This window comes from Oryzias latipes, chromosome 6 (genome assembly GCF_053564925.1).
Source record: "Oryzias latipes strain Hd-rR chromosome 6, Olatipes_Hd-rR_3.1".
NCBI classification, from domain to species: Eukaryota; Metazoa; Chordata; class Actinopteri; order Beloniformes; family Adrianichthyidae; genus Oryzias; species Oryzias latipes.
In genome coordinates, this window is record NC_136242.1 from 23,933,743 (window position 1) to 23,960,121 (window position 26,379).

Consider the following 26,379-nt stretch of genomic DNA (forward strand, 5'->3'; position numbering starts at 1 on the left):
TGAAAGTTGTCTCCAAACACTAGAAATTGCAAATAGAGAATACTAACTAAGAACCATTGATTCAAAACTCTAAACATTGACACATTAGCATTAATGAACAGTCTGTACAGTCTTATGTATTATTGTTTTTCATATAGTATTTTCCATATTGTTGGAAAACAGCTGCTGGAAAAATTCTCAGTGTGCACTGCATAATGACAATAAAAGATTCTGATTCTGAACAGAAAATATATAATAATTTGTTGTTTTCTGTTTACCTCAACAATGGTACACAGCTCGTTTATGTAATTGAAATTACGAATTTAATTGTACTTTGAATTGTGGGTGAAAGACTCACACAACACCACAATGGCAGTCAAAGTGCATTGGTTTATTAATCACTTTAATGCGATACGCTTCCATGAGATTCCAACTGAAGTGTTAATTCTAAATAAAAGAATCGCGATTTGACTTTAGGATTAAATTACTGCGATAGATCTCACATCTATCGATGTGTTATTTGCAGGTTTAAACGCCAGATGGCAGTAATAATTCTTACGGTAGACACCTTTCAACCAATCAAACGGAGATGAAGAACGGCAGTAAACTGTGTGTGTGTGTGTGTGTGTGTGTGTGTGTGTGTGTGTGTGTGTTCGCGCGTCTGTTTGTATGTATGTGTGTGTGTCTAATCGCAGCATTGAACGTGTCTGCTCAGTCAAGACACAACCCGTTGACGTGCTAGATAACGGTTTATGTTTCTGATAATTATAGGTTTCTTTTTGTTGCAGGGAGGTTATTTTCATGTTATACTATGCATATTAAAGCATTTTTCTTGTAAAACGCAGTATTCATTGGCTAAGAACAGCCGACTTCGTTTCTGGTGGAGTGTCCGCTCCTCCTCCCCTCGATGAAGATCTGCGATGCCCTCTGATTTTACATCCATCCTTAGCACGGATATCGACCTCAATTCCCCCAAATCGCTATACTCTAAAGGTAAGTTTTTACTTCATAAATGTTACTGTAGCGCCAAATCGGCGTAGCTGTCGTTTGTTTTGTATAAATCTCTATGCCTTTGAAGCCAATGTTAAGGTGCTAGCTAAGCTAGCCAGTTAGCCTCTTTCGGCTCTTAGCAAGACTAGCTCTGATAGTTAGATTCCGTTTGGCTTACGCACAGGCGGCATACACTATTTGGCGGATTAGAGTGCCGTGTCACATGTTTGGAAGACTATCTATACCTTAGAGTGTATACCGTCCATATTACCTAAAATAATATTATGAGTGAATGATTCATTTGTAATTCAAAATGAGATAACTGACTGAAACACACACAGGCTAACAAGGCTACGTCAGGTTGCCTACTAGCCACCACATTGTTTAGCGGTTTAGTGTGCTTCATTTCTGAAGAGGATCTGCTGTGTGCGAGTGTGTTGCCGCGCGTGCGCGTGTGTAGGCGTGCGCCAGGGACTGCCATTCAGACCGAAAGTAGAGCATAGATAGAGTTGTGCACATTGTGCTTGTTTCAGTTTTTTTTATAGCAACTATCTTGCTTTGTTGCTTTATTTGCTCAACTTTTTAGGGTTTACCTAAGGCGTGGGGCTAAATCCAGAAATAAAAATGTGGTGCAGGAATCCGGTGCATCTCTGTAGCACACAATCGGCTAAAACTGATGCTATAAAGGGGGCGTTGCTGCAAGAATAGGAGTTCATTATGTGTTGCTAGAGTCAATTCACGTGTGTAAGCAATGCATTAACCGCAACTTTCTGCATTGAATGATTTTCTAATTAACTTATCAACCATCTTCAGTTTTGGCTTATTGTACCCTTACTGGATCAGGTTTCTCATTTATTCCTATAGGAATCCCATGTAAAGCATTTCATTTAGGATAAAATATTGGACCAGCTGATTGGTCACTAAAGCCTGTCTCAGATTTGGTCATGCAGTTGAACAATGAACGAGTTTATCAGATCTAGTGAGGCAAAATGTTCTGAAAGTTGTCCTACAAAGATGAGAGATCTGTAATGTTCATCATAGATGCACTTCAACTGTGAGAGACAGAATGAATAAAAACACTCCTTCAATTCCCCTCCATATATTCTCTTTTGGATTGAACTCTGGAGACTAGCTAGGCCACGCCAGAACCTTTAGATGCTTTTACGTACCGTAGCCACTCATTTGTTGCCAGAGCAGACTTTTTGGGATCATTGTCATGCTGGAAGAAGCCATGTTTTATTCTCAATAATGGAATGAGATTTTTGGTCAAAATTTCACCATACAAGGTCCCATTCATATTTTCCTTAATTCGAATCAGTCGTCCTGTTCCCTTTGAAGAAAAACAGCTCCTAAGCATGATGTTTCCACCCCCATGCTTCACAGTGGGAACGGTGTTCTTCGGACGCAACTCAACATTTTTCCCCCTCCAAACACGCCTAGTGGCATCAATACCTTGCATCAATAAGAGCTCAATTTTGGTCGCATCTGACCACATGACCTTTTCCCCACTTCTCCTCTGGGTCATTCGGACAGATTCTGGGAACTTTAGATGGTCCTGGATATGTGTTGGCTTAAACAGGGGGGACTTTGGAGCTCTGCAGGGTTTTAATCCATGATTACATAGTGTGTTACTAATGATAACCTTTGTTACTGTGGTCCCAGCTCTCTCCAGGTCATTGACCAGTTTCCCCGTGTAGTTCTGGATTGTTTCCTCACTGTTCTGAAGATCATTTTTATCCCTCCGGATAAAATCTTCCATGGAGCTCCAAGTGGAGGGAAATTGTCTTGTTTTTCTTCCATTTTCTAATAATTGCTCCAACAGTTGATCTCTTCTCAACAAGCTGCTTGCTTGTTGTAGATTAGTTCATCCAAGTCTTGTTCAGGTGTACAATCTTCTCCCTGTGTTCAGCTTTTTGGATTGGATCATGGGGCACAGGTTGCAGTCTGACTGTTTAAGGGTATGGACATGTCTTTTATGCAGATAACCAGTTCAAACAGGTATCATTGATACAAGTAGCAAGCAGAGGATGGAAAAGCTTCTTAAAGAAGAGGTGACAGGTCTGTAAGGGACAGAATATTTGTAAAAGCAAAAATGTTTACATTTGTTTTCTCACAGTTGAAGTGGAACAACTAGCAGAATTGCAGACTATTTGCTCCACTGTATTTACAAATTGACTATGGAAATATGATCATCATAAAACCCTAGACTACGTGGGAGTCAATTATCTGCTTTGTTTTACGTACACAATGACATAACTTTTGAACTTTTCTTTCTAAAACTCCACCAGTCTGTCTTTTATAAATGTAGCAGCACCGATAGACATAGTGCTAGCTTTGCTAATGTGGGATCTAAAATAGTTGCAAAATAAAGAGACAATATCTAGCTTCTATTCTCTATTTGTACTTTGTGCGGAAGTAACAGCGGTTGGCTTGGTCATGCAAGACTACTCTGTGGTTACATGTTGCTTCCATCTGTGCTTTTAGTTCACACATGCACAGATAAAAGTGGACAGGAAGAGTCAGCTTTTCGGAGAGAAGTCGAAAATGTAATAGTCCGATATCAGATAACTGCAGAACATCCTTTCTACATCTATCTTAAAAATCTGATGACTTGAGAAATCAGTTGATGACCAAATGCTTGTTGTGTATGTAAATGATGAGCCAATGCACACAAACAAGTCTACAGCAGAATAGCTGGAAAAGAAAAGTCAACAAATTCACATCAGTTAGACCACAGGTCTAGAGAGATGTTTTGGCTGAAAGTTCAGATTTTTGTGTAAATGTTCAATTTACACATTCAGTGTAATTTTATTTATATAGCCCAATATCACAACGCGGTTGTCTCATCAGGCTTCACAACAATAATTGTATAAAAGCATAGAATCAGTAATCAAATATGATAACCGGTAGCTAATATCTATACTGCAACAGACTGGCGACCTGTCCAGGATGTCCCCTGCCTTTGCCCGCAAGTGGCAGGGATCTGGACATCCCTGCCCTTAAACCCTGCTTCTTGATCATGTATGAATCCTCTTTAAAAAAGAAAAGAGTGCGGGACAGTCAAACTCTGTTCCTCTGAGAACTGAGTGGCAACAACTGTCGATTGTGGCTCTTCTGACAGGCCAGTTACAGTTCAGTTAGTAGATAGTTCAGCTTGAATACAAAAACACTTTGTGCAAACATTTTTAGACTTGTGCATTTTATGACATTACGCTGATCTCAAAAGGGTTTGATTTAGAAAAAAAGGTGTTTGTTCTTATTTAGCTCTCCGTCCCATGTCCTCATCAGAACATTTATTCTGCGTTTTCACAGACAAGACCTGAGCTGTGACCTCATGGAAGCTGAACTGACAAAACATTTTAAATTCTCTGTAAGCAGGGCTGTAAGTGATTTTTTTTTTAACAAGTTCAAGTTTAAAATAATAGTGATTTTTTTGTTTGTTTTTTTAAGGCTGATCTTGGAAATTATTTGAATGACTTCTTTTGACTTTAACGTTTTGGAATAATGTTGTTTTTACTTGAGTCCAATTTTACATTTTCTTCCTACCTTTATTATAGCTCAGCTAATGGAAAGGAAGACAATTAATAGCTTTTAGGCAGATTGGGTTGATGGTACCTTTTTCTGGTCCATACCAGAGTTCTCATGAGCTTTCCAACCTGCCAAAACTGTGACTATAAAAAAAGGCTCTGTTCCAGACCTAACAGCCCTGATGTCAATGCTCTCTTTATTACGCCTCCCACCCTTAGTCTGGACTGTGTGATGTGAAATTCCCTGTGGTTCCCACCACTTGTTGATGCCTCCAACTTGTAAAAGCACAGGTGAAGACCCCACTCATTCTTTGGTGTTGACAAATCAAAGACACATTGGTGCAAGAAAAATATCTGTTTGGCACTGTATGCATTAACACTGCCACAGAGTGAGAAGTGGTACTCGTATTACTCATTTTTACCATCAAGTAACTGCAACACATACGCTTTACAAACACAAGCTGCTTTAAGTGCTCGGCCACAACTTAACAGCGATGTAAGCTGCAGATGGAATAAGATACTTGGCCTTTTGCTTTGGGCTGTTCTGCTTTTTGTTAAAACATGACAATAAAATGGGTAGTGCCGTGACAATAGTCAATAAACATGTTCTCTTTGTCCCAACTGCATATAAATTATAAAAGTGACTCATATAAATGGGCAGTTAAATTATAAATAAAATGTTTTGTTAATGAAAAACTACAAAGTACCTTTCTAGGACTTGTATAAGTTAAGTGCTCACTATATCATGTGTACTTCTTGCTTCAATAGGGCAGACTTGCTGGAGTTATATCAGTATAATGCGATGCTTTTGTGCTTTATGGAGGATTTTATTTTTGTGAATTTTGTGGTTTTAGTTCTTCGTTTTTCTTTTTTTGTAATTCTTTAACTTGGACTGCACAAAGTCAACAAAACTAGCACAGCAAATGTGTACTTTCTTTTTTCTTTCATGTTTTTTATAATATTTGCCACATGATCTGGATGGGAGGTGGGGTGTGTGAATGAACACATATGAAAAAGTGAGATAAATATAGAAAACAGCAGGAAGGAAGTTCTAAAAATCCAATGATTAAAGGTTTATTTTAATGTAGGCCAAATATCCATGCATGTTTACAAAATATTTTTATTTTTAACTACTTGTTACTAGAGACTTTAATAGTGAATCTAAATGTGGAGTTGGATTGATTTCAGTATCACTATTCATTAGAATCCAAATTTGTGTTGGCTATAATGTTTAGGGAGGCTGGGTGTCTCATTCCAAGAAATCTGCCAGAGATCACGAGGGGCCATTTGGAGACTCCAAATAGCCTTCTTTGACGGGTGCCTCAACATACCTTTTGAGGAAGCTCTGTGAAACATATACATGTTAGTATAGATATCTTTATAAACGGAACAGGTAATCTCTCAAGTCAATTGCCCTACCTCTACAATGTGTTAAAAATGGCGGATAGACCGCAACAAAGTAAATGAAGGGTTCTGTTGAGTCCATTCACCGACCAATCAATAAAAAAGAAATGCCCCCAAGTGTAAATTTAAACACTAATCAAATCAAAATGACCAATTAAAAATGTATATTACCCCCCCTATAATTTGCCATGAGTAATAAATAAACCAATAAACATGGGGGGAAAACAGATTGTAAAATATATTTACTTTGGATGTGAAATTTGAGGTTTTACATTGAGTCGATAAGAAATGGCTTCTTTCTGTAATCTGCCCACAGTTGTCTTTTGTGGAACTGCAACAATTCGTACGATCCGATTTGGTTCCAATTTGTTTATGGAAGTTGGGGGTTTTCTAGGATAGCACTTAAAATGTTAATTTTTGCACTATTTTGCATATGTAGAAAAGTGAAGTAAAAAAAGAAATGCAGAATTTTCAGCTCTCAGATGGCGTTTGATTCAAAGAGGCTACACAACACTGTGGTTTGACTGCACTGAATAGCCCTTTTGTTTGGGCTCTGGTCTGAGCGTATTATTGTAGGTTCAGAAATGTTATTAAAGCGGCTTTTGTTTGACACAATGATACAATCTTGGACCACATTTCTTCTTTTTTATTTGCAACTAAAATGAAGCCCCTTATGAATTGTCTTTTCATTTACAATTCCTCATCTGAGCGACAAGCCAGCTGCAAAGAATAGAAATGGATAGATGCCCTTGCCATTGCAGATCCTCTAAGGCATGTGTAATGTGAGTGGTGCATAACTATCAAATGATGTAATATAATTGTTCTCAGCGCAGGTTAAAGTCAGACTGGAAAGTCTTCTCGGCCCTGTGAGCACATGTATAATAGTACATAAAGTATAGTGCTCATTTAAATTCTTCAAAGCCTTTGTGCACCATATTGAATTCGTTAAAGTAAATTATTGTTGAGTCATCAAAGGAATGGAAAGAAGGCAAACATTTTAACCCCTTTAAAAGTTATTTTTCTTTTTACTTGGCGCAATCAAATTTTCATAGTCTCCTCACAGAAAAGATGTGTATCAAGGTGAAACACTTCTGCTTATCTTGGTGTGTGACCTTCAAAATGAAATTTAACAAGACCTTTTTTTCTAATCTCTGATTGTTTTGCTGCAAGACCTGAAAACAGCTTTCTGTTTTGTATATTAAAAGAATAATCTGTAGAATGGGTTTTAGTTATCAAATATTGGTTAATAAGCTGGTCACATTAAATCTGTGCACTCTGTGGCTAGATCACTTTGAAAAAGATGAGGTTGCTGTTGTCACACCTCACAGCAAGAAGACCCTGGTTCAAATCCCAGCTGGTTCCTTTCTGTGTGGAGTTTGCATGTTCTAGTATGTTTGCTGGCTGTATCCAGGCACTTCAACTTCCTTCCACAGTCCACAGACATCCTTCATACATTGAATGATAAATCTGGGTGTGTGGGTGTGTCTGTTTGTCTCTTTGTTGCTCTATAATAGACTGGTAAACCGTCCAGGGTGTAGCACGGCTTCACCCTTCAGCAGCTGAGTTGGACTCCTGCATCCCCTTGACCCTAAACTAGAACAAATTGGGTTTAGAATATGCATGGATGAATGGCTGGGTGTTGCTGTGGTTTGTTGAAAAAAGTCTTTAAAAATGTCAAAATGAAGGACATCAAATGTTGAGTTTGATTCCCCTTCAATTTTGTAAAAGTATTCATCAAGCGTGTTTTAAATCAATACAAACTTAGTGTGCAAAGACTGCTTTGCATACTGCTCAGTATGAATAATTAACTATAGATGTAATCCCACCACTTCTATTCTATACACATACTATGAACATTTTCCCTAAGAGAGAATACATATCAAGGTACACTATAAATTGGTGCACGGTTACCTAATGACTACCATATTTCTGAATAATTTGGATAAATAACTGAATGAGTTTCTAAACATTTATCTCTTCTATGTCTGTAGAAAAAAAATCCTCTTATTTCTATTTAGTTTTGGTTGTGCACTGCTTGATGCTTGCTGTTGTAGATACCTAAGACTGTAAATTTGTCAAGCTGTAGGACTTGGATGAACTTGGTTTAGTTCATAAAAGTGGTGCTATGGAATACAAACCTCGGTCTTGTTTGGAGATTCACATAAGACTGAGGTCATCTTGAGTTCCAGTCAATGTCTGTATCACTCACCAACAAAAGCTAACTGTGTTCACACTATGACCAGTTACCAGTGATGGTAATGATGGTTGTGTACAGCAATAACTTGTGCTGTTTTGCCTTTGGTTTCACTCAAAAGGTTCAGATTTTAATTGCAGTATGTAGCACAAGTTATGTGTTCATGTGACTGTGATGGAGTTTAGCGGGCTAAGTTGTCCCAGCTTAGCCCGCACTGATGATGTCATGAAAGTGCACGATCATTATTTCCTTTCGGCTTCATCGTTTCTGCTGATGACCGGTATCAGATGACATCTACATATACTGCCAGTGCTCAGCTGGAGAACGTGTCAGGGTGTTGAACCCTGCTTGTTTCTAAGCAACAACATTACCTACTGCTATGCGTTTCTGCCATCAGGTGTGGTTTCTTTTTGTTGCAGTAGCTGGATATGACCGTGTCATCCAGAAAATAACATCATGTCCCCGAGGAGCTTATCATAACTATCATGTGACCACTTGAGGTCTTTGTAATAGGACCTTAGGCTGTATTAAAGTTGGCTTTCTAACTGTATTTTTCATGAACGTGTTTTACCAACAAGATTTTAATGAGATTCAAAATGATTTACATGCAGGAGCTCATGTTTAGTATGTGATGAAAGCTGCTTTATATATCATTTGAATGTCTCTTCTCAGAATGCTAAGTTGCTGTCTGCTTGGGGAGTTTAATTATGGCCCCAGCACTTTGTGTTAACTGAGCAAAGGCAGATGTTGTTTTGATCTATTTATAAAATATACTTACTGCCTTAAAGGAGCTTTGCATGACCCAATCAGAATATTTACAAAAATAACTTCCAGAGAAAGAAACAGTTATAGTCCTGTAGCAGTAGGATTTTGTTTTATTTTTTTCTCTCAAGTGCTAATATATTTTACTTGTTCCTCTTCATGCCAGAGTCGGTATATGACCTCCTCCCCAAAGAGCTCCAGCTCCAGCCATCGTCCACCAAGCCCGACCCACCCACCATGAGCCAGAAGAGCGGGGGAGAGGCGGGACCTCCCCCCTCTGCAGCCTTGGCTTCAGGTGAGCTACCTGCTCAGCCTAGGAGACCATGATCTGGGATCAGCTTCCCTGCTGCAAACTATTCCCTACGTTAGCAGGGACAAATGTGTCCTTGAGTGTCTCGGGGCAACTTCACTCTTTCATCAGTCCCTTAAAATGCCTTTAGTTTAAAAAAAAAACAAAAAACATTACTATACTTGATGTTTGTCAATATGAGAATGTACTAACGCTGAGCTGCAGTAGGCTTGGGTGAAAGCTGGTGGTTAAGAACTATAGCTATTTTTTTAAGTGGGAATTAAGCTAAAGGTAAATATGTTTCTGAACTTGTAAGGGATTTAGATATGAACAGCTTTGCGAAATCTCTGATCTGTTGCTATAAAATTGGAGAAATATAATTATTTTTTTGTTCCCATTTTAGTCTGTAAAATAAGGTATATTGGTTTAACAATGTCTGTTGTATAAACTTTAGGTAACGGACTATTGTCATAACTCACCAAAAAAAGGAAGTCTTTGGTTTTACAGAGATTTAGTTTCACTGGTTTAAAATGTCCAAACATTTCCCTAATAATCAGTGATGGGGAAAGCTAAGAAGGACTAATCCTCTTCATAGAGCATTCATAATAAATAGTCAAAGCTGCACCAGCTGAGAGCCGAGAGCTGAGAGCCAATCAGTAAAGAGATGGGTGCCATTTTTTTAAAGCAATTCTCATGCAAATAAAGTATTTTCTTTGCTGTGATATATATTGGAATTTATCCAGCAGCACAGCAAAGACGAGACCTACATTTACATGTTTCCTTTAAAGCAACAAAGGGGCTTAAGACTTCAGATTAATGCTATTGATTCCATGTGATTCACGATGGACAAATGGATACTTTAAGTGCCTGGTTGTTTCAGAGTTCCGGTTATAGGAAGTGTGGTTGTTTACTTTTACCACATGCGACTGAACTTTAATATTCATCAAACAGTGTTACCTGATCCACTACATATCCAGTAAAGGTAGATTAAGCACAGAGATTGATTAAAACAGCAGTTTTCTTTTAACTGTACTTCTAAATGTAGAGAATCAACATTTACTGTGGAAATGAAAGTTTCCCCTCCTGGACCTCTTCTGCCAAAACACTTTTGTTTTCTCTTTAGTTAAATTAAATATTCAGATGAAGGTATAGTTTCTAAAAAGCATGCTAACATCTTTTTTTCCCTTATGTCACTAACTTTTCAGCTGCACTTCTTACCACTTGTGCCCACATTTAGCTTTAGCTGTCACATATGATTTCCCCTATTTACTAGAGGCCTAGATTCTGCCTGCTGCATTTTGCTCTTTTAGATTTGCTAATATTGGCCTTTATATTTCTATAAAGCTGTCAACAACTGATTTGCAGCATCTTTCATGACAGTGTCAGGATAGTTTAATGGTGTATATATGCGTTTCACCTACTTCACCTTTACTTAACGTTGCGTGTTGTTTAAGTGTTTGTTACAAGCTGTCGCTTGCAGCATGCCCGTAGAACAAAGTGTGCATGAAAATTTTCGCTCTGCACACTCATTAAGCGGTCTGCAACCATGTTATTTTTTTCTGGGTCACCTGACCCTTTTTCGCCCTCAGGCAGCCTGTATCCACCTGGAAGGGCCGTTGTGACTAAGGCTTTGAGCAAAAACAGCCAACGTACATTCTTATTTCTGCTTGGGCCAGATTGTGTTTCTCGGTTCTCTTTTCTGTTCTCATTAGCTTTCATTTTATCTAAGGAGTTGACATTTTTAGGAGTCATAGCAAATGTTAAGTCTTTAATGAAACCGTGAAGTTGCCCCCAGCAATCATGAGACTGTCTTTTAAATACAACGAAATAAAGAAATGGTCTGATCTTGGATCATGGTTTAGGGCAGCCAACAACAATGATGACAAAGAGGTTCTCCTTGAGAATCTTAAGAGCAAACTAACAGGTCAGCAGTCATGTAGAAGGAAGCGCTTCTTTTAACGCTACCTTTTGCTGTCCTGTCTGACCCAGCTGGCGCTCCGCAGTGCTGATCAAGAGCATGACTAGTATATTGTCATTCAGATCATCATTAACTACATAAAACCTGCTTTGAAGTGTTTATAAATGATAAACTTCCAAAGTGACCTAATTATTTTCTTCACATCCAATTTACTGATTGACAGAAGTTGAGTCTTGAATGATCAGCTCTCTTGTTGCTCATTGGCTGTCTCGTTTTTATTGCAGGAAGTTCCCTCTGAGGCAGGGAGTGTCTGCATATAAAATGGTCTGCAGTTCACTGCTCCATAGGTCAGAGGCTTGTTTATTCTGTCTCCATGGCTACGCTCAGTCCCAACCAAATTTTTCCAATTGGCATGCGCAAACTACTGTTTTCTACTGAATGCACATTGCACCAATTGTAATTTAACAACCTTGGCAAATTTGTTTTGGCGCAGCACTGTCAGCTTGCAAATTTGGCTGTACAAAAAGTTCAACCAGATTTGTATTTTTTTTATATATACATTTCTTTCTGGCAATGTGTATGTAATAATTTTTAGCTTGCTTTTGTTTTTAAACAAAGCATGTCAGTTTTGTCACGTTAATTTTAATTGAAAGGTTCTATAGGAATCAAAACATTGTGGGACCTTTAGTACCCTTCTCAGCTTTAAATTCAGCTTTTTTTGGATCAGTGCTTGATCGCTCTCGCATGCACCGTGAGAGCATAATACCTACAACAACATGTTGAAATTAGAGTTGGGAAGAGGGGGAAAAAAAATCAATCGAATCATTCACAAATTCAGCTGCTTGAATGGGACTGCTAGCCTGCTCTGTGCTGAACATCTCTCCTAACTTCGTCTGTGTATACTACTACAGATGCCACCTCTTCCACCTCCAGCCCTTCTGCTTCTTCTTCTCTGGCCATGGGAGTTCTGTCCAGTGGTATCTCTACCTCATCTTCAGACCATGTCACAGTCGCCAAGCATCTCCATTCTGCAGCAGGAGATGGAGCTGAAGCTGCAGAGATGCAAAGCATGGAGGCTGCCAGATCTGCCCCCAGCAGAGGCAACAATGGAGTAAACGCTACAGCGGGAGACATGGGATCAGCAGTCTTGTCAGGGTTAGGTGTCCAGCAACTTCAGAACACCCCGTCCAAAAGAAGGCCCGTGTTGAGCATATCCCCACCACCTGAGGATCTGTTTGACGACAGTCAGATGTCTTGCCAAGAAGAACCTGCTTTATCAGGTGGACCAGGCCCTGACTCAGAGCACAGCAACAGCATTTGGGCTGATGATTCCGTCTCCAACTTCAGCTTGATCAGCACCGTCTCCTACAACGACAACACAGAGGTGCCCCGCAAATCAAGAAAGCGCACTCCTCGCCAGCGGCCTGGTCCCAAGCCTGCTCCTCCAGAGGACAGCATGGATGTGTTTGATGCCGACAGCGCCAAGGGTCCTCACTTTGTCCTATCTCAACTGGGCACAGACAAGACCAGTTCCATAACCAGGTGGGGTGACCATTGTTTTGTCAATGAACTGAAAACCTCTGCTTATTTTTGGAGCTAATTCAGCTTGTCTGGAGAGGTTCATTTCTGAAAGTTGATCCGTTTTATCAGCATCAATTATAATATTTTTATCATGACTCTTATCGTCTACAGTTCTCTGGAGTCAGGAGCCACAGTGAAAGGTGGGTCACTGTCTGCTCAGTACCCCCAGAGAAGTGATGGAAAGGAGCTGAAGATCCTGGTGCAGCCGGAGACGCAGCATAGAGCTCGCTACCTGACTGAGGGCAGCAGAGGTTCTGTTAAAGACCGCACACAGCAAGGATTTCCCACCGTCAAGGTTTGACCACAAGCTTCTGGAACCTTTCAAATATATCAATTCTGAACAAGCATTCTCACAAAGCATCACACAGAATCTTTTTTTGTTGTAACTATTTGAAAAATGTGATTTCTGCTTTTGCAGTGAAATCTTTAATTTATTTGGATTCATTAACATTTAGCTTTGGTTAAATACACAACATATACAATGCGGCTATCTGCTGCTCATAAGTCAGTGTTGTGAGTAGGAGTTGTTGCATGGCCTCTTCCTATTTACACTATGGAGCTTCTTCTTTTGACTGCAGTTGGAAGGTGTCAACGAACCGGTCCTGCTTCAGGTGTTCGTAGCAAATGATGCAGGAAGAGTGAAGCCTCACGGTTTCTACCAGGCCTGCAGGGTGACAGGACGCAACACCACTGCCTGCAAAGAAGTGGACATAGAGGGGACCACAGTAATCGAAATCCCTCTGGAACCCAGCAGCGACATGACGCTTGCGTAAGAGTGGATTCTATTTATGCTTTTGTTTTAAGACTGTTTCATTCGTTTGAGTTGATTGTCAAGAACCACGGTGTTTTCCCTTTTGCCCAGTGTGGACTGTGTAGGAATTTTGAAGCTCCGCAATGCAGATGTTGAAGCTCGCATTGGTGTGGCAGGATCCAAGAAAAAAAGCACACGAGCAAGGCTGGCCTTCCGAGTTAACATCCCCCAACCAGACGGATCAGTACTTACCTTACAGGTCCCCTCATCCCCCATCCTCTGCAGTGAGTAACTCTAACTCTGAAGATAATCGAATCCAAAAAAAGGCTGTTGTTAACCATCCCATCCCTGAGAGATGGTAGCTGCTCTTGTGAAGCAAATGGTTCAGACTGAAGGCCACAGATGTGGATTTTGGTGCAGTCAAAAAGTTTGTATCTGGTGAGTTTGCATTCTTAACATTCTCTCACCTTCCAGCTCAGCCAGCAGGAGTGCCAGAGATCCTGAAAAAGAGTCTTCACAGCTGCTCAGTTAGAGGAGGAGAGGAGGTTTTTATTATCGGAAAGAACTTCCTCAAAGGAACCAAAGTTATTTTTCAAGAGAACGTTGCAGGTATGTTTTTATCTTTTTGTCTGTGTGTACATTTCTTATTAGCAGTGGAATAAAACATCTTCCAACGTCTTTGAATGTTTCAGATGATAATTCTTGGCAGGCCGAAGCAAAAATCGACATGGACCTCTTTCATCAGGTAAATTCAATCAAATAATGTGCCCATCTCCAGAGTACTGTACATACAGGATATTATACTTCATGAAACCTTTGATGTTTTCCAGAATCATCTGATAGTAACAGTCCCTCCATACCACAACCAGTCAATCTCTTCTCCTGTGTCTGTGGGGATATTTGTGATGACTAATGCTGGTAAATCACATGAGGCCCAGCCGTTCACCTACACTCCTGACCAAGGTACGGCAACCAGAAAAGCCTATAGCTTTATACTGAATGTATACAGATGTTGGTGCTTAATAACAGTTTGAAAACGTGTTGTTTTTTAAGTCATTCTTTCTAAAATTGTTAGATGTCTTGGCAAATATGTCAAACACCACAAAAAGAATCATTACACGTGCTTTACATTTAATGGGTGATTTTGTACTACGACTGAAATACAGTATGTTGTTGGAAAGTGGGTTTATTTATGGAGTGGCCTATGAGTCACAGGGCTCTAGTGTGGGCTTCAAAGAAAATATAAAATACAGATAGGTCTAGGTATGCAAAAATTAAAAAAATCTTTGCATTTGTGTTTATTCTGGTTACAGATTCTATAAATTCCACAAACTAGGATGGTAATAGCTTGTTTTAGAACAAAAGTGCCAGACCTTACATGACAGTTGGATTTAATGGCACTCTAAAAATGCATATATAAGCAAAAACAAAAACAAACCTCATATGTAACGTTCTAAATGCCATCCTACTGCATCTTGGGTAGAGTTTTCTTAGAACCAACATTACCAAAAAGTCCTCTTAAATTAATTATTTTTTGTCGGCATTTCAGTTTTTACAGAGCAAAACAGTTCAGACCTTAGATTAGTTGTTTAAAAAGTCAAACTGACCCTGAATCAAAAGTTTAGCAGCTTTTCCATCTAGTTGGATGAAATAGCCGCTCTGTACCTGGCCGTGTACCTCGTCTCTGCTCCTGCTCCAACACCTGGCTTTGGATCCTGTTCTCGACTCGCGCCCCCGACTGTCCCCCCAACTCCGGCTGGATGAAGCTCGTCTGCTGGACTTTAAATATGTAGTTGTAAAGTTAGTTAATTCTTCTCAAAGAGTTCTGGTAAATCGCCTTTCAGTACTGGGGTCCTGAGGTTTCTTCGTTTTTTCCGGAATCCAGTTTTTTAAGGAGTTTTTCCTTACTGCGAAGGGGGGTCTAAGGGCAGGGATGTCCAGTTGAGCTTAGTCAGTTTGATAGTTCAATTTAGTATTTCCGTTTTGAATTCTATGTATTCATGATCCTTTTGATTTTGTGTTTAACTTTTTCAATTACCTATACGAAGCCCATCGAGACGACTGTTGTTGTGAATTTGGGCTATACAAAAAAACTTGAATTGAATTGAAAAATTGAATAGACTTGACCAACCATAAAGAAGAGCAAGATTTTCTGTATGAGTGGCCACTGAGTCATTTCAATTTAAGGTGTCCGTGACCTCAAGCCTTTGTGTGTCTCTCTACAGTCGCAGAGTGTACAGATTTAGTCGTCAGGCTTTAGGCACAGACATCTTCTTAAAGACATAAAAAAAATTTGTGTTTACACTCTTTCCCCAGCTGACAACTCAAATGCCCCCACAGTAAAAACAGAGGGCACCTCCATGGCCAACACGTGTATTTTTGAGGGCCAGATCAAATCCATATCTGCGGAGCAAACTGACTGCTCTGGTCAGCCTACAAAACGCCAAGAGGACACACCTATGGAGGTGTCCAGCAACCCACAAGCTTCAGACGTCTTCAAAGTAAGATGTTTGGTTTCAAGAGAGAAATGTGAATGACCAGAAGTGTGGTTGCTAACCCTTTTGTTGCTCTCTTCTCTTAGCAATCTCCTGACCCCCTCATCTCAGTGCAGCAAACTCTGGAGCTCAACTCTAGTCCTCATTCTAGTGCGGAGTCTTTTCAGAGCTCGATACCCCTACAACCAGAAGATGTGGAACTTCCACCAGCCCCCCCAGTCTTTCCTAGTCTGGAGTCTCTCAGTACTATGCAGAAGCAAGACATTTCATCCACGACCTCATTCCCAGTGTCAGGAGATACCACAATCCCCCCTGTAACACCGGAAGTTCCTCAACAGTTTCTCCGAGACCCTCAGGAGAGCTTATCTCCGGAGAGTTCCGATAACAGTGGAAGGATCGTGGTTGTCGCCATGCCCCAAATGGCCGCTCCCGCTCAGGCACAGCCACAACAGTCCCAGGTTACCCTGTTCCCTCAAGAAGGAGTTGCACAACTTGAGCGGGCAGTAAGAGAACTGCAGGCTGGAGGTAACACCACATTCCAGGAGGTGCTGGAGGCGGCTGTCGCCCAGCAGCAGCTGAATTCTGTGCTTTACAGCCCAACACCTTCTGCAGATTCCCTTCAGCAGCATGTTCAGGAGAATATGAACAGCCTTAGGTTGGGAACCACGGATAATTCACTATCAGCACAGCAGCAGCTCCAAATACAACAGCAGCAGCAGTTTCAACAGCAGCAGCTGCAGCAACAACAAATTCTTGAAAACCTTCAGCAACAACAACAGCAGGTTCTAAATAACATTCAAATTCAGCAGCAGCTCATCTTACAGCCCCAAGACCAGCAGCAAATGATGGAGAATATTCAGCAGCAGCAGCAAACTCAGCAACAACAAGCGCTTAACAACATCCAGCTGCAGGATCAGCAACAGCAAAACCAAATTCTCTCCAATTTACAACAACAGCAACTGCATCAGCAGCAAAATCAAGCTTTGAGCAACTTGCAACAGCAACAACAATTACAAGAGCAGGTTCTGGAGAACCTGCAGCAGCGCCTCCAGGCTGAGTTGCTCCAGCCTCAGATACACTCCTCTGCTCAAGCTCAGCAGCCTGTCACCCTGCTGCAGCAGGCTGGAGAGCTTCTTACCATCCAGACGAGCTTCCCAACACAGCCTCCAACCCACACGTCTCCACCACAGCAGCTCTTTCAGTCCCCGAGGCCCCTCTCTGAGACCCAGGGTCATGCTGCTCTGCTTCAAAACACACTGTCCGTTCTAACCGGTGGCAGCCTCAACTCGGAGCAGCAATCCACAGGGTCAACCCTGTACCTATCCCCAAACCCTCAGCCCCAACAGCAGCAACAACAGCAATTGGCATTCATCTCCTCCATGGAGACCTCAAGCAGTGCCCCTCAGACCGTTTCAATGTTTCAGAACCAACCCCAAACCCAACTCTCCCAGCTGCAACAGCAGAGCACCCCGATGGAGCAGCAGCAGTCTTCACAGCAGAATCAACAAGCCCCACAGCAGCTTTCATTGGGCCAGCAAGGCTCTCTGTTCCAGACTATCCCAAACCACTCCCAGACAAATCCAGTCCCCCAGAGCCAACTCACACAGCCCCAACAAGCAGGTCTGCTTCTGTGTGCCACAGATCTTAACCCACAAGCTATCCTCTTCGGCACCCAGACTCCAGGTTCCCCCACTCTAGGAAGCATCAGTGTTGGAATCTCCCAGACAGACTCTGCGGAGCCCATGTCCTTCCAAGATCAGAGCTCTTCTGGAAACAGCGTGACATCTACCGACAGCCAACAGCAGAGCTTATTTCAAGAACAGCAGCCAATGCAAGTGACCCCAAGCTCCGGGCAAGTCCCAGGCAGTCAACCGGTGAAGCTGTTCATACCCCAGACATCTCTCTCCAACCTGCAGAGCGCAATTGGCCCACAGGAGCTAACCAATCAGGCTCCAGCTTCTGCAGCAACCATTTTTGTGGTGCAAGGTGGTGTCGGCATGGTCGCCAGCCCTGTTCAGCAATCTCAAGAGCAGCTTTTCCAGGCCACAGTGAGTGGCAGCGTGGCTCCACAAGGACAAACCAACCTGTTTGTTTTCGGCATCCAGAATGGTAAGATGACTTTGGTCTCATTCGTCTCTTTTTTTTTTTTTTTTTTTGCATGGCTTTGCATTATTTGTGCTAATTCCTTCTTAACTGCTCTAAATCAGTTGTATAGTTAACCAAATATCCAGCTTTACTAATAATACCACATTATTTTTGCAAGTCTTCTTCCCTACTGTGCATTTGAGCGAGAACCTTGCCCCCATCATACACTTAAAATGTCCCCCAAATATGCACACACTTAGTACCTGGTGAAAATGATGACTATTCACAAACCAAAACACAGGTCAGGGATATATTCAAAGGAAGTTATAAATTATTATGCAATGGCCACAGGACCAATGGCTTTGCAGCCATTTTGTGGCAAGATGTGAAATTTGGCGATTTTCACATTTTCCCCACAATATGGGGGGAAAAAACTTTTTTTCCCACCAATCTAAGGTCAACGAAACTTTGGTTCATTGACCTTTGACCTCAAAAGAGGCTGCCATCTTGAATTAAAAAAGAAAATAACTTCTAGTACCTTCTACAAATGTATACCCTTCCTTGGGATTTCATTCTATCACCTCCTCACTCGTCCAGCATCAATAGGAAGCTAGTCTGGTTAAAAATTAGACGTAGAATTGTAGATTATAAATGGTGTTTGCATCAAATCAGAAAATCAACAGAAAAGGCATCATTTTGAAAAACAAAGTGTCATATTTGTCATGTACAGCTTTGACAAGGGTGGAAGGGGCAGAGGGGGAAGTGAGGTGGATGTAGCAGCCGCTCAGCAGGAGAGGGCGAGTCAAGAGGACGCCGCGGGGCACCTGCGAGTCTTACAGCGCCCCTCAGCTTTAACTTTGTCTCTTTTCATTTCAACCCAGACTCATCGCAGCTCCTCAGTTCTTCTGGAACCACTCTGCCAGTCCAGAACCAGGGTCAGAACTCCAGTCTCATGCAGCCGCTGCTGGACCAGCCCATGGGCCAGGCTCCCTCCGCCATGCACAGTGACCTGCAGAACACCCTGCATGCACAAATGCAGAGCAGCCTGGAAAACGCAATGCAGTCTAACGCACAGTCCAGCTTACAGGTATCTATAGAAGCAAACCTGCCAACTCCAATGCAGACACAGATGGAGAGCAGCTTGCAGAATCAAATGCAGGCGTCTATATCGGCAACATCTAGCATGGATAAAATTGAAGACATACTGGAAAGCCTACAGAAGCAGTGAGAATTGGTTAGACTATTGGGCAACTGAGCAGGGTGACTGAAATGTAGCTAGAAGTGATACTTTTTAAAATAAAATGAAGAAAAAAAACAACAATAAAGGGGATGCGTTTCCGTGGGGTGATGTTGGTGGTTGCATTAGAAAAATCAAGAAAATCTTTAAGAAAATTAGGAACTCCCTTTTAAAAGAAGCTCAAATCCCAAGTTGGCTTTTTATAATATACTCATTTTATGGCCTTCATCCATTCCTCCCTAATCAGTTCATCCAACTTTGTTATTACCCCCTTTTGCAGGATCAGAGGCCTGTAATTACAGTTTTACTTAGTAGTCCCAACAATCCAGTGTTTGATCATAGGTGTTTTTGTAACGTGAGCCTAAGAGATGACTGCAATCAGACGCCTACCATGTTAGGAAGTCAGCATCCTGAATGAATGTCGGCAGCAGTGGAGTCTGGAGGAGCAGTAGGAGACGATGGGGCAGTTCTTTACGGAGCGACTGCCTGGTTGCACAGTAGCGTGAAAAACATAGACAGAATCTCATTTTGTGCGTCTGTAAACGTATGCCTAATATTTGGAATCAAGGGGGTAAATGTTGCATTACTTCTTTTTCCATTGTAGTAAACATTCAATTTAAGCTTCTTTTGGAAGGACGGGGTTTCTTTTTTTTGTTGTCCATGACATTGCACATGTCTACAGCTTCTGTAAAATCTACTCTAAGAGTACAGATCGCCAAAATATAGAATTCTATTAAAAATTCATAGCTTATGTCCTAATGTGGCGGAATTCTGCTTTTAAAGTCTCCCACAGGAAGTGAAAGACTCAGCTCCGCTTTGCAAAATAACAGCAAGAAAAGCATAGCTAAATGTAAAATCAAATCACTGCAGGAGGCTGTCCTAAATGCAAAACGGGGGGTATTACACCCTCAAAAAATGAGGTTCAATCTGGTAAATAATGCGACATGGCTGGTAAGTGTTTGCGTCCCAACATTTTCATGCTTTAGGCCTCATCAATGGGCGAGCAGAAGCTTTTTTTTTAAAGATTACGGTAAATCCGCATTTAGTTGTTGTCATGTCTGCCTCCTTTGTCATTTTAAGACGTTGGTCATGTTTACCAACTGAAGTGGATAGAAGGAAGCCTTCCACTGGTAAAAACGGTGTGTTGTGTGTGTGTGTTTTTTTTAAGGCATTTTATCTAAAGCACTTTATATTCTCTTTTATGTAACCCACTACTCCTTATATCCGTCCACAGCTCTGTAATGAACTGGCTGAATTTGTACTTTGAGACGTCCAGTAAAAAAACAGAGGGGGAAACAAAAGAAACAGAGTAGAATCATTTGTCCTTGTTATGCTAAATGCAACTTAACCAAACAGTTTTACATCAAATCACACCAGAGTAGTTGGTATAAAAACCGCTCACTGTTGTATCCCTCCTTATGATGAGCCCCAGTTGTCCAGTGGCATCTGTCCAGAAATCAGCCATTCCCACTAAAGCATTGTTGTCTCTCTGTGTTCTTTAGTTTTTGTACCAGTTCCTGTTCTGCCCGACACTGGGACTGTTTTGTATCGCGTAGAGTTTATGTCTTAAGTGTTGGCGGTGCATTGGGGTTGGTGTCAGAGGAAGTCGGTATCCAGTACTCGTCCTTTATCTGTTGTGAATCACGGGCTCACCAGTACAAGAACTGTTACAAAGGGGCTGTCATTTTGATTCTATCTATGGTGCTACATGCAGGGCACTTCAGCCGCGACGCTGGAACAAGATTTATTCTTCAAATAGCACTAGCATTGCTTGTTCACAGAAAGTTAGTCAGCTGAGTTTTCAACCGCGATGGGGTCAAACTGGAGTGCATTTTAGGCGTACCAAAGCTCCTGATCGTCGCCACTTCATCTCCTTTTTATCTTTGCAAATACCCTCATGATGTTTACTCATTTGTACCAAATTACGCAGCTCTGACAAACTAAAATTCAGTATTTTATTTTAAAAGATTTACAAAAGACGTGTTCAGGTACGTTGGTTTCACAGATCCGTTAACCACCGACATTTCCACCCATTCAATACTATATATTTTGATGCTTTACTTTCCATATCCAACAACAGCCTATTTGGCGTTATCAAAAATTTGATTTTTTTTTTTTTTTTTTGAGAATTCAAGTGATAGAAATTGTTCATGAATGCACGTTTACATTTTCATAGTCTTTGTCCTGCAGCTTTCAGTGATCCATTTTAAAGTAACTTATCTTTTTTAGAATTTTGTATCCATGTATCAAAGTGTAGAGTATTTTTGTAAAGCAAAGCTTTTTGGTTTATTCTCAGCACAGAAGATATCATTGCTGGTGTGTTGTTGTTTTTTTTTTTTTCCATTTCTTCTCCCCCAAAGTGAAGTACAGGTTTACTGTTAGAATTAATTCTAAAATTGGAAACGTTTCACTTTAAATTGATCCAAAATTGACTCCAAAAAAAACAGTTTGGCTCTGTGATCCTGTATTTGTTGCTTTATTTTTTTAAAAGGCGTGCATCTGAAAAGACGCTTTGACTCATTCATCAACTGTTCATCAGGTCAGCCATGAAGTTTCCAAGCATTCCGTTCCTCTACTTTTGGAGATTTTGAGCACATGTTTTAGTTGCGAAAGTGCTGAACAGCTTTGCCTCTTGAGAAGCCATACCAACACAGAATGCCAACGCGTGACTTCACTTTCATGAATGTAATGTTACCTCACGGTGTGGACATGGAGGTTGATCGAAATCTGGCATCGGACCAATCCTTTTTAGAGGTCATAAGCAATGGAACCAGCTTGTGTACATGTTTCAACCTTTATTTTATTTTCTGTTTTTTTTTTTTTTTTTAAAGACTACATCTTTTATTTTGAAGAGCCACTTCAACCCGGGGAAACAAGCCCAGTTAAATATGAGTTTACTGGTGGCAAAGAGAGCACACAAATCTTTGCATAATATCTTTCTGTTCCCTTCAGTCCTGTAAATGGTTATCCACGTGTATTTAAATGTGAAATTTACTGCAGGGGTATCTTGAATTTCAATTGTGATGCTTTCAACAGAACTTTGTGTGCCTTGATAACAAATTAATTGTTGCTCTGTTGTGTTAACTGGTGTCCCTTTTTTTTTTTTTTTCTTTGGCCATTGCTCCTCGTCCTATTTACGCTTTAGGACAGTGTAACATCGAGATGCTTTTCAACAGCTAGATTGCTCAATAGAGGCATAAGCAGAACTCATGCTGATATATATATATATATATTTATATATTTTGCGAAAACGTTTCTTAACATTTCTCCTCCCATGCTGTGCAGCTTCACCCGTGAAATGTCACCTTGTTTGTCGTGTTTTGCTGAAAAATGTGTGTCATGCCTCATGAGATTTGTCCGCGTGAGGTAAAAAGGACGGAGACGGTGACGATTGTTTTCCTGGGGAACTTTGTGTTGATGTGCTTGTCACGATACAGTTGCTGTGAAATGCTTGATCATAAAGGGGCAACCGTGGACTTGTTATATTTGCCAATAGTGAGCTTTATCTTCTTTAATCAGTTTGCTCACTTTTCCTAGTTCGCTTTCTATTTCACATCTTCCAACAGTTCTGTTCTATCAGTTTGTGTGTAGCTTCAGCTTAGTATCTAGCCTTAAGACCCTGCAGTAGGGATCAAGGTCAACCCCAACGTGTTATACATCTGAAATATTAAAATGTACTTTGCCTTGGTCTGGACATTTGTATACTCTTCTGTTTATATCTGTAATCCTGCTGCTACATTAAAAGAATTAATAAAAATGTAGGCATCTGAATGGTTTTTTTTTTTCAACCTTCGAGTTTTTCATTTGTTGCTATGATGACATCCTTTTCAATTCCTGACACAAAAATGAGATAAAGTGCAAACCTGCTCAAAGTTTACTAAGTTTAATATGCAAAAGATGCTGGAAGAAGGACTGTGGATCTTCCAAGTCAAAACCAACATCAAACTCTGGTTTCTTCTGAAGTGCAAGGGTGGCGACTAAAATCGCCAGCATGGCTGTCAGTCCCCATATGTGATGGAGGCATCCTGAAGCAGGGTCCCAAAAATGAAAGGAATGCAAAGGGCCCATCATTCCAGGAGCACTGTGAGCCACAAAGTGGTCCTTCTCTCGAGTGAAGAAGCCCAGTGGGACGCTGAACACAGCACTGACCTCTGCTGGGTTTGGGGAGGGGCTAAAAGTTTCATCTATGAAGCCAACAACGGGGGTCACCAACAGACCGCTCTGCAAAAGATAAAGCAGGTTTGTTTTTTAAGCGTATACTAGCAAAAATTCACATTTTTTTACATTGAAAAATGCTTACACGGTCATTTTAACATCTGAGTGCTTAAAAACCAGCAACCTGGTCATGATCACACTAGTTTAAGGTTATAAAAATCACTTCCCTCAATTTAAAAACTAGTAAAATACTTAAAAGAAAACGGAAACCACTGTCAAACTGAAGGAGACACTGGGTTTATAAGGAAAATTCAATTTAAATTTAATAAAGTAGTATGGTATAAATGACTAAATTAATACAATTATTCTGAGATCCAATTTAAAAAATAAATAATGAATATTTGAAGCTGTTTAAAAAGTTAACGAATAAAACCTAAAAAATTATAAGATTTTATTTAAATGTTACATTTTAAAGGTGGGTCTTAAGCCTCCATTTAAAAAAAAAAAAAAAAGTCCACTGTTGGTGAATTCCTCCCATCCTTCAGATCCACAGCGCTGAAACGAGACCTGGTGGAATTTTGTTCGGACTCTTGTACCTGAAGGTCTGAGGACTCTGGAGGGTTTGTGTGGTAAAAGCAATTTAGTTTAAAAGAAAAGCCCCAAGACTGTTAAAAAAAAATTATAAGCTGATAAAAGTATCCTACAATTGATCAGACAGATGCTCTGTCTGATCAGATCGTCTCCTTGGATGGCCTAAGGAAAGCCTCCAATTCCATGGTTAGAAACCTAGAGGTTTTATTTGACCAGGATTTATCATTTATCATCTTGAACCTTCTGTCTGGTCCTGGTGTAAAGGCATGCTGCTGCATTTTACACAAGCTAATGTTTGATTCCTGACTTTTTCATTAAATCCAGAAAGGTGTAGAAAGAACCAATCCTGGACGTTGTAAATATCTGAATAATCTTTCTACCATGGCCCTGGAGAGAAACGGTCAGGATACTAGTATGCCGTCTTTATGTTGTTGTTGTTGCCCTCCTCAAAAATGAGAGTTACACCCTTATAAGGTGTCTGATTTTGTCATAATTATGTAGTCACAGAGCAGCTTTTATCTCAGCTTCAGGACCAACAATTAAAACCTCAGTGCTGACCTAATTTAGCTGCGGAAAGCTCCATCATCCACATCCTTCTGTCTAAAATGCACTTACATAGGTCATATCCAAAATATATTGGTCAATGTCAAAATGTAAGTGTTTGGGACCCAGAACAGAACCTTGAAGTACTCCGCTTATAAATATGTGCCTTTAGGATTAAAAAAAGAGAATCTCAACCCATGACCTCAGATTTAAACCAAGTGAGATCTCTACAAGTAATACCCACCCACCATGTCATGGAGTCTCTTTAAAGGCTGCACTCAGGACTGATGGGTTTCCAATATCAGTATTGATTCTGAGATCATTAACAATCCTGCACCATCTTCACGCACTGATTGGATCTGAAACCTGACAGACACTTACCTTGTTGACGATGGGAAACAAAGTGCAGACCACTAGAACATCATCGGGAAGCAGCCCTATCTCCTCCTCTGCCTCTCTCAGGGCGGTGTCCACGTCACTGCGGTCACCGGGGTCTCTCTTCCCACCCGGGAAGCACACCTCCCCAGCGCTGGTCCTCAGCTGGATGGACATAATTCAGTGAAAATCTGCACCATTTACTCTCCACCTGTGTGCAGCACCCATTCATCCTCCACCTGTATACAGCACCCATTCATCCTCCACCTGTATACAGCACCGATTCATCCTCCACCTGTGTGCAGCACCCATTCATCCTCCACCTGTATACAGCACCCATTCATCCTCCACCTGTGTGCAGCACCCATTCATCCCCCACCTGTGTGCAGCACCCATTCATCCTCCACCTGTATACAGCACCCATTCATCCTCCACCTGTGTGCTGCACCCATTCATCCTCCACCTCTGTGCAGCACCCATTCATCCTCCACCTGTGTGCAGCACCCATTCATCCCCCACCTGTGTGCAGCACCCATTCATCCTCCACCTGTGTTTAGGACCGTTTATCTCTCTGTAGTATAATTCATTCTCCACCCTTCAAAGGCAACACCCATCAGCATTTAGCCTCCACCCTTTGTTGAACACAAATTATTCTCGCCCTATGTATAACACCAACCATCATCCACCTGTTTGCGTCACCATTTACCCTCCACCATTCTGCAGCACCACCCATCCTCCACCTTTCTATAACCTGTCTGCAGCTCCATTCCTCCCCCACACTCCCCCTCCACCTGTGTGCAGCTACCTCTTCTGAGCGCAGAGTCATCAGGGTGTGCAGCTCATCGCCTCTCACAAATAAAGGAATGAGAACGGAGGCTTTGGGCAACACCGGCAGGTCTGAGAACTTTGCTCCAATGTCAAACTGCTTCAAAGTAGCAATCGTCTTCTCTTTCAGCTGCATAATTGTCGCCAGAAATCAAAGCAGGCAATAGTAGTACAGATTTTGTATGTAATTTAAAGGAAAATTGAAAGCCGGAAGCTCCAGATTTTACAGTCAAATCTGTCTGACAGGCAGCATTAGGACGTATATCGAACATAAACAGGAACAAATCGACAGCCTGCGTTTTAAGCTGAACGTTAGCAGTTAGTAAAAGATCGACTTTAATGCGTCCTATACGTCATGTCTAATTTTCGTACGTTTAAAATTAATCACGCAATTCCTTATCTACTAATGTGGAAGCTAAGAGCACAAGGAAATGACCCAAACTATCGCGGCACGAGCCGAAACTGTCAGGACACAAAGTGCGCATGCGCAATGGAAAGGAACCAGCTTACCAAAATAAAACAGACCTGTGTTTCCTGATGTGGCTGTTCAAAAAGTAAAGTAAAATCCGAATGAAATCAAACTATATTATTTCAGTAGATGGGGGGGGGGGGGTCTCATGCTTTGCACAATTTAAAGCAATTTACAACAAAAACAAAGACACGGAGAATCAAGAAAGA

The 26,379-nt window shown here is 41.1% G+C and overlaps 2 protein-coding genes across 5 annotated transcripts; one reads left to right on the forward strand and one right to left on the reverse strand.

Moving 5' to 3' along the window:
- Window positions 1-587: 587 nt before the first annotated feature.
- Window positions 588-22,969, forward strand: nfat5a (nuclear factor of activated T cells 5a). 4 transcript variants are annotated; one of them, XM_078948867.1, is made up of 13 exons: window positions 603-727; window positions 825-972; window positions 9,023-9,151; window positions 11,975-12,605; window positions 12,756-12,939; window positions 13,223-13,413; window positions 13,507-13,679; window positions 13,870-14,004; window positions 14,088-14,140; window positions 14,226-14,358; window positions 15,712-15,896; window positions 15,977-17,999; window positions 18,857-22,969. In XM_078948867.1, the coding sequence occupies exons 2-13, from the start codon at window positions 900-902 to the stop codon at window positions 19,201-19,203; spliced, it is 4,257 nt and encodes a 1,418-aa protein (XP_078804993.1). In that variant the 5' UTR covers window positions 603-727; window positions 825-899; the 3' UTR covers window positions 19,204-22,969. The 4 variants fall into 4 exon arrangements, with proteins under 4 accessions (XP_023811149.1, XP_078804994.1, XP_078804993.1 ...); XM_023955381.2 differs by having other exon boundaries at window positions 588-972; XM_078948868.1 differs by lacking the exon at window positions 18,857-22,969 and adding an exon at window positions 18,706-18,778 and having other exon boundaries at window positions 588-972.
- Window positions 22,947-26,165, reverse strand: nudt7 (nudix (nucleoside diphosphate linked moiety X)-type motif 7). Its single transcript, XM_004069694.5, has 3 exons — window positions 25,682-26,165; window positions 24,883-25,041; window positions 22,947-23,433 (listed from the first exon to the last, which is right to left on the reverse strand). Exons 1-3 carry the CDS (start codon window positions 25,835-25,837, stop codon window positions 23,080-23,082), a joined length of 669 nt encoding a protein of 222 aa, XP_004069742.1. The 5' UTR covers window positions 25,838-26,165; the 3' UTR covers window positions 22,947-23,079.
- Window positions 26,166-26,379: the final 214 nt, after the last annotated feature.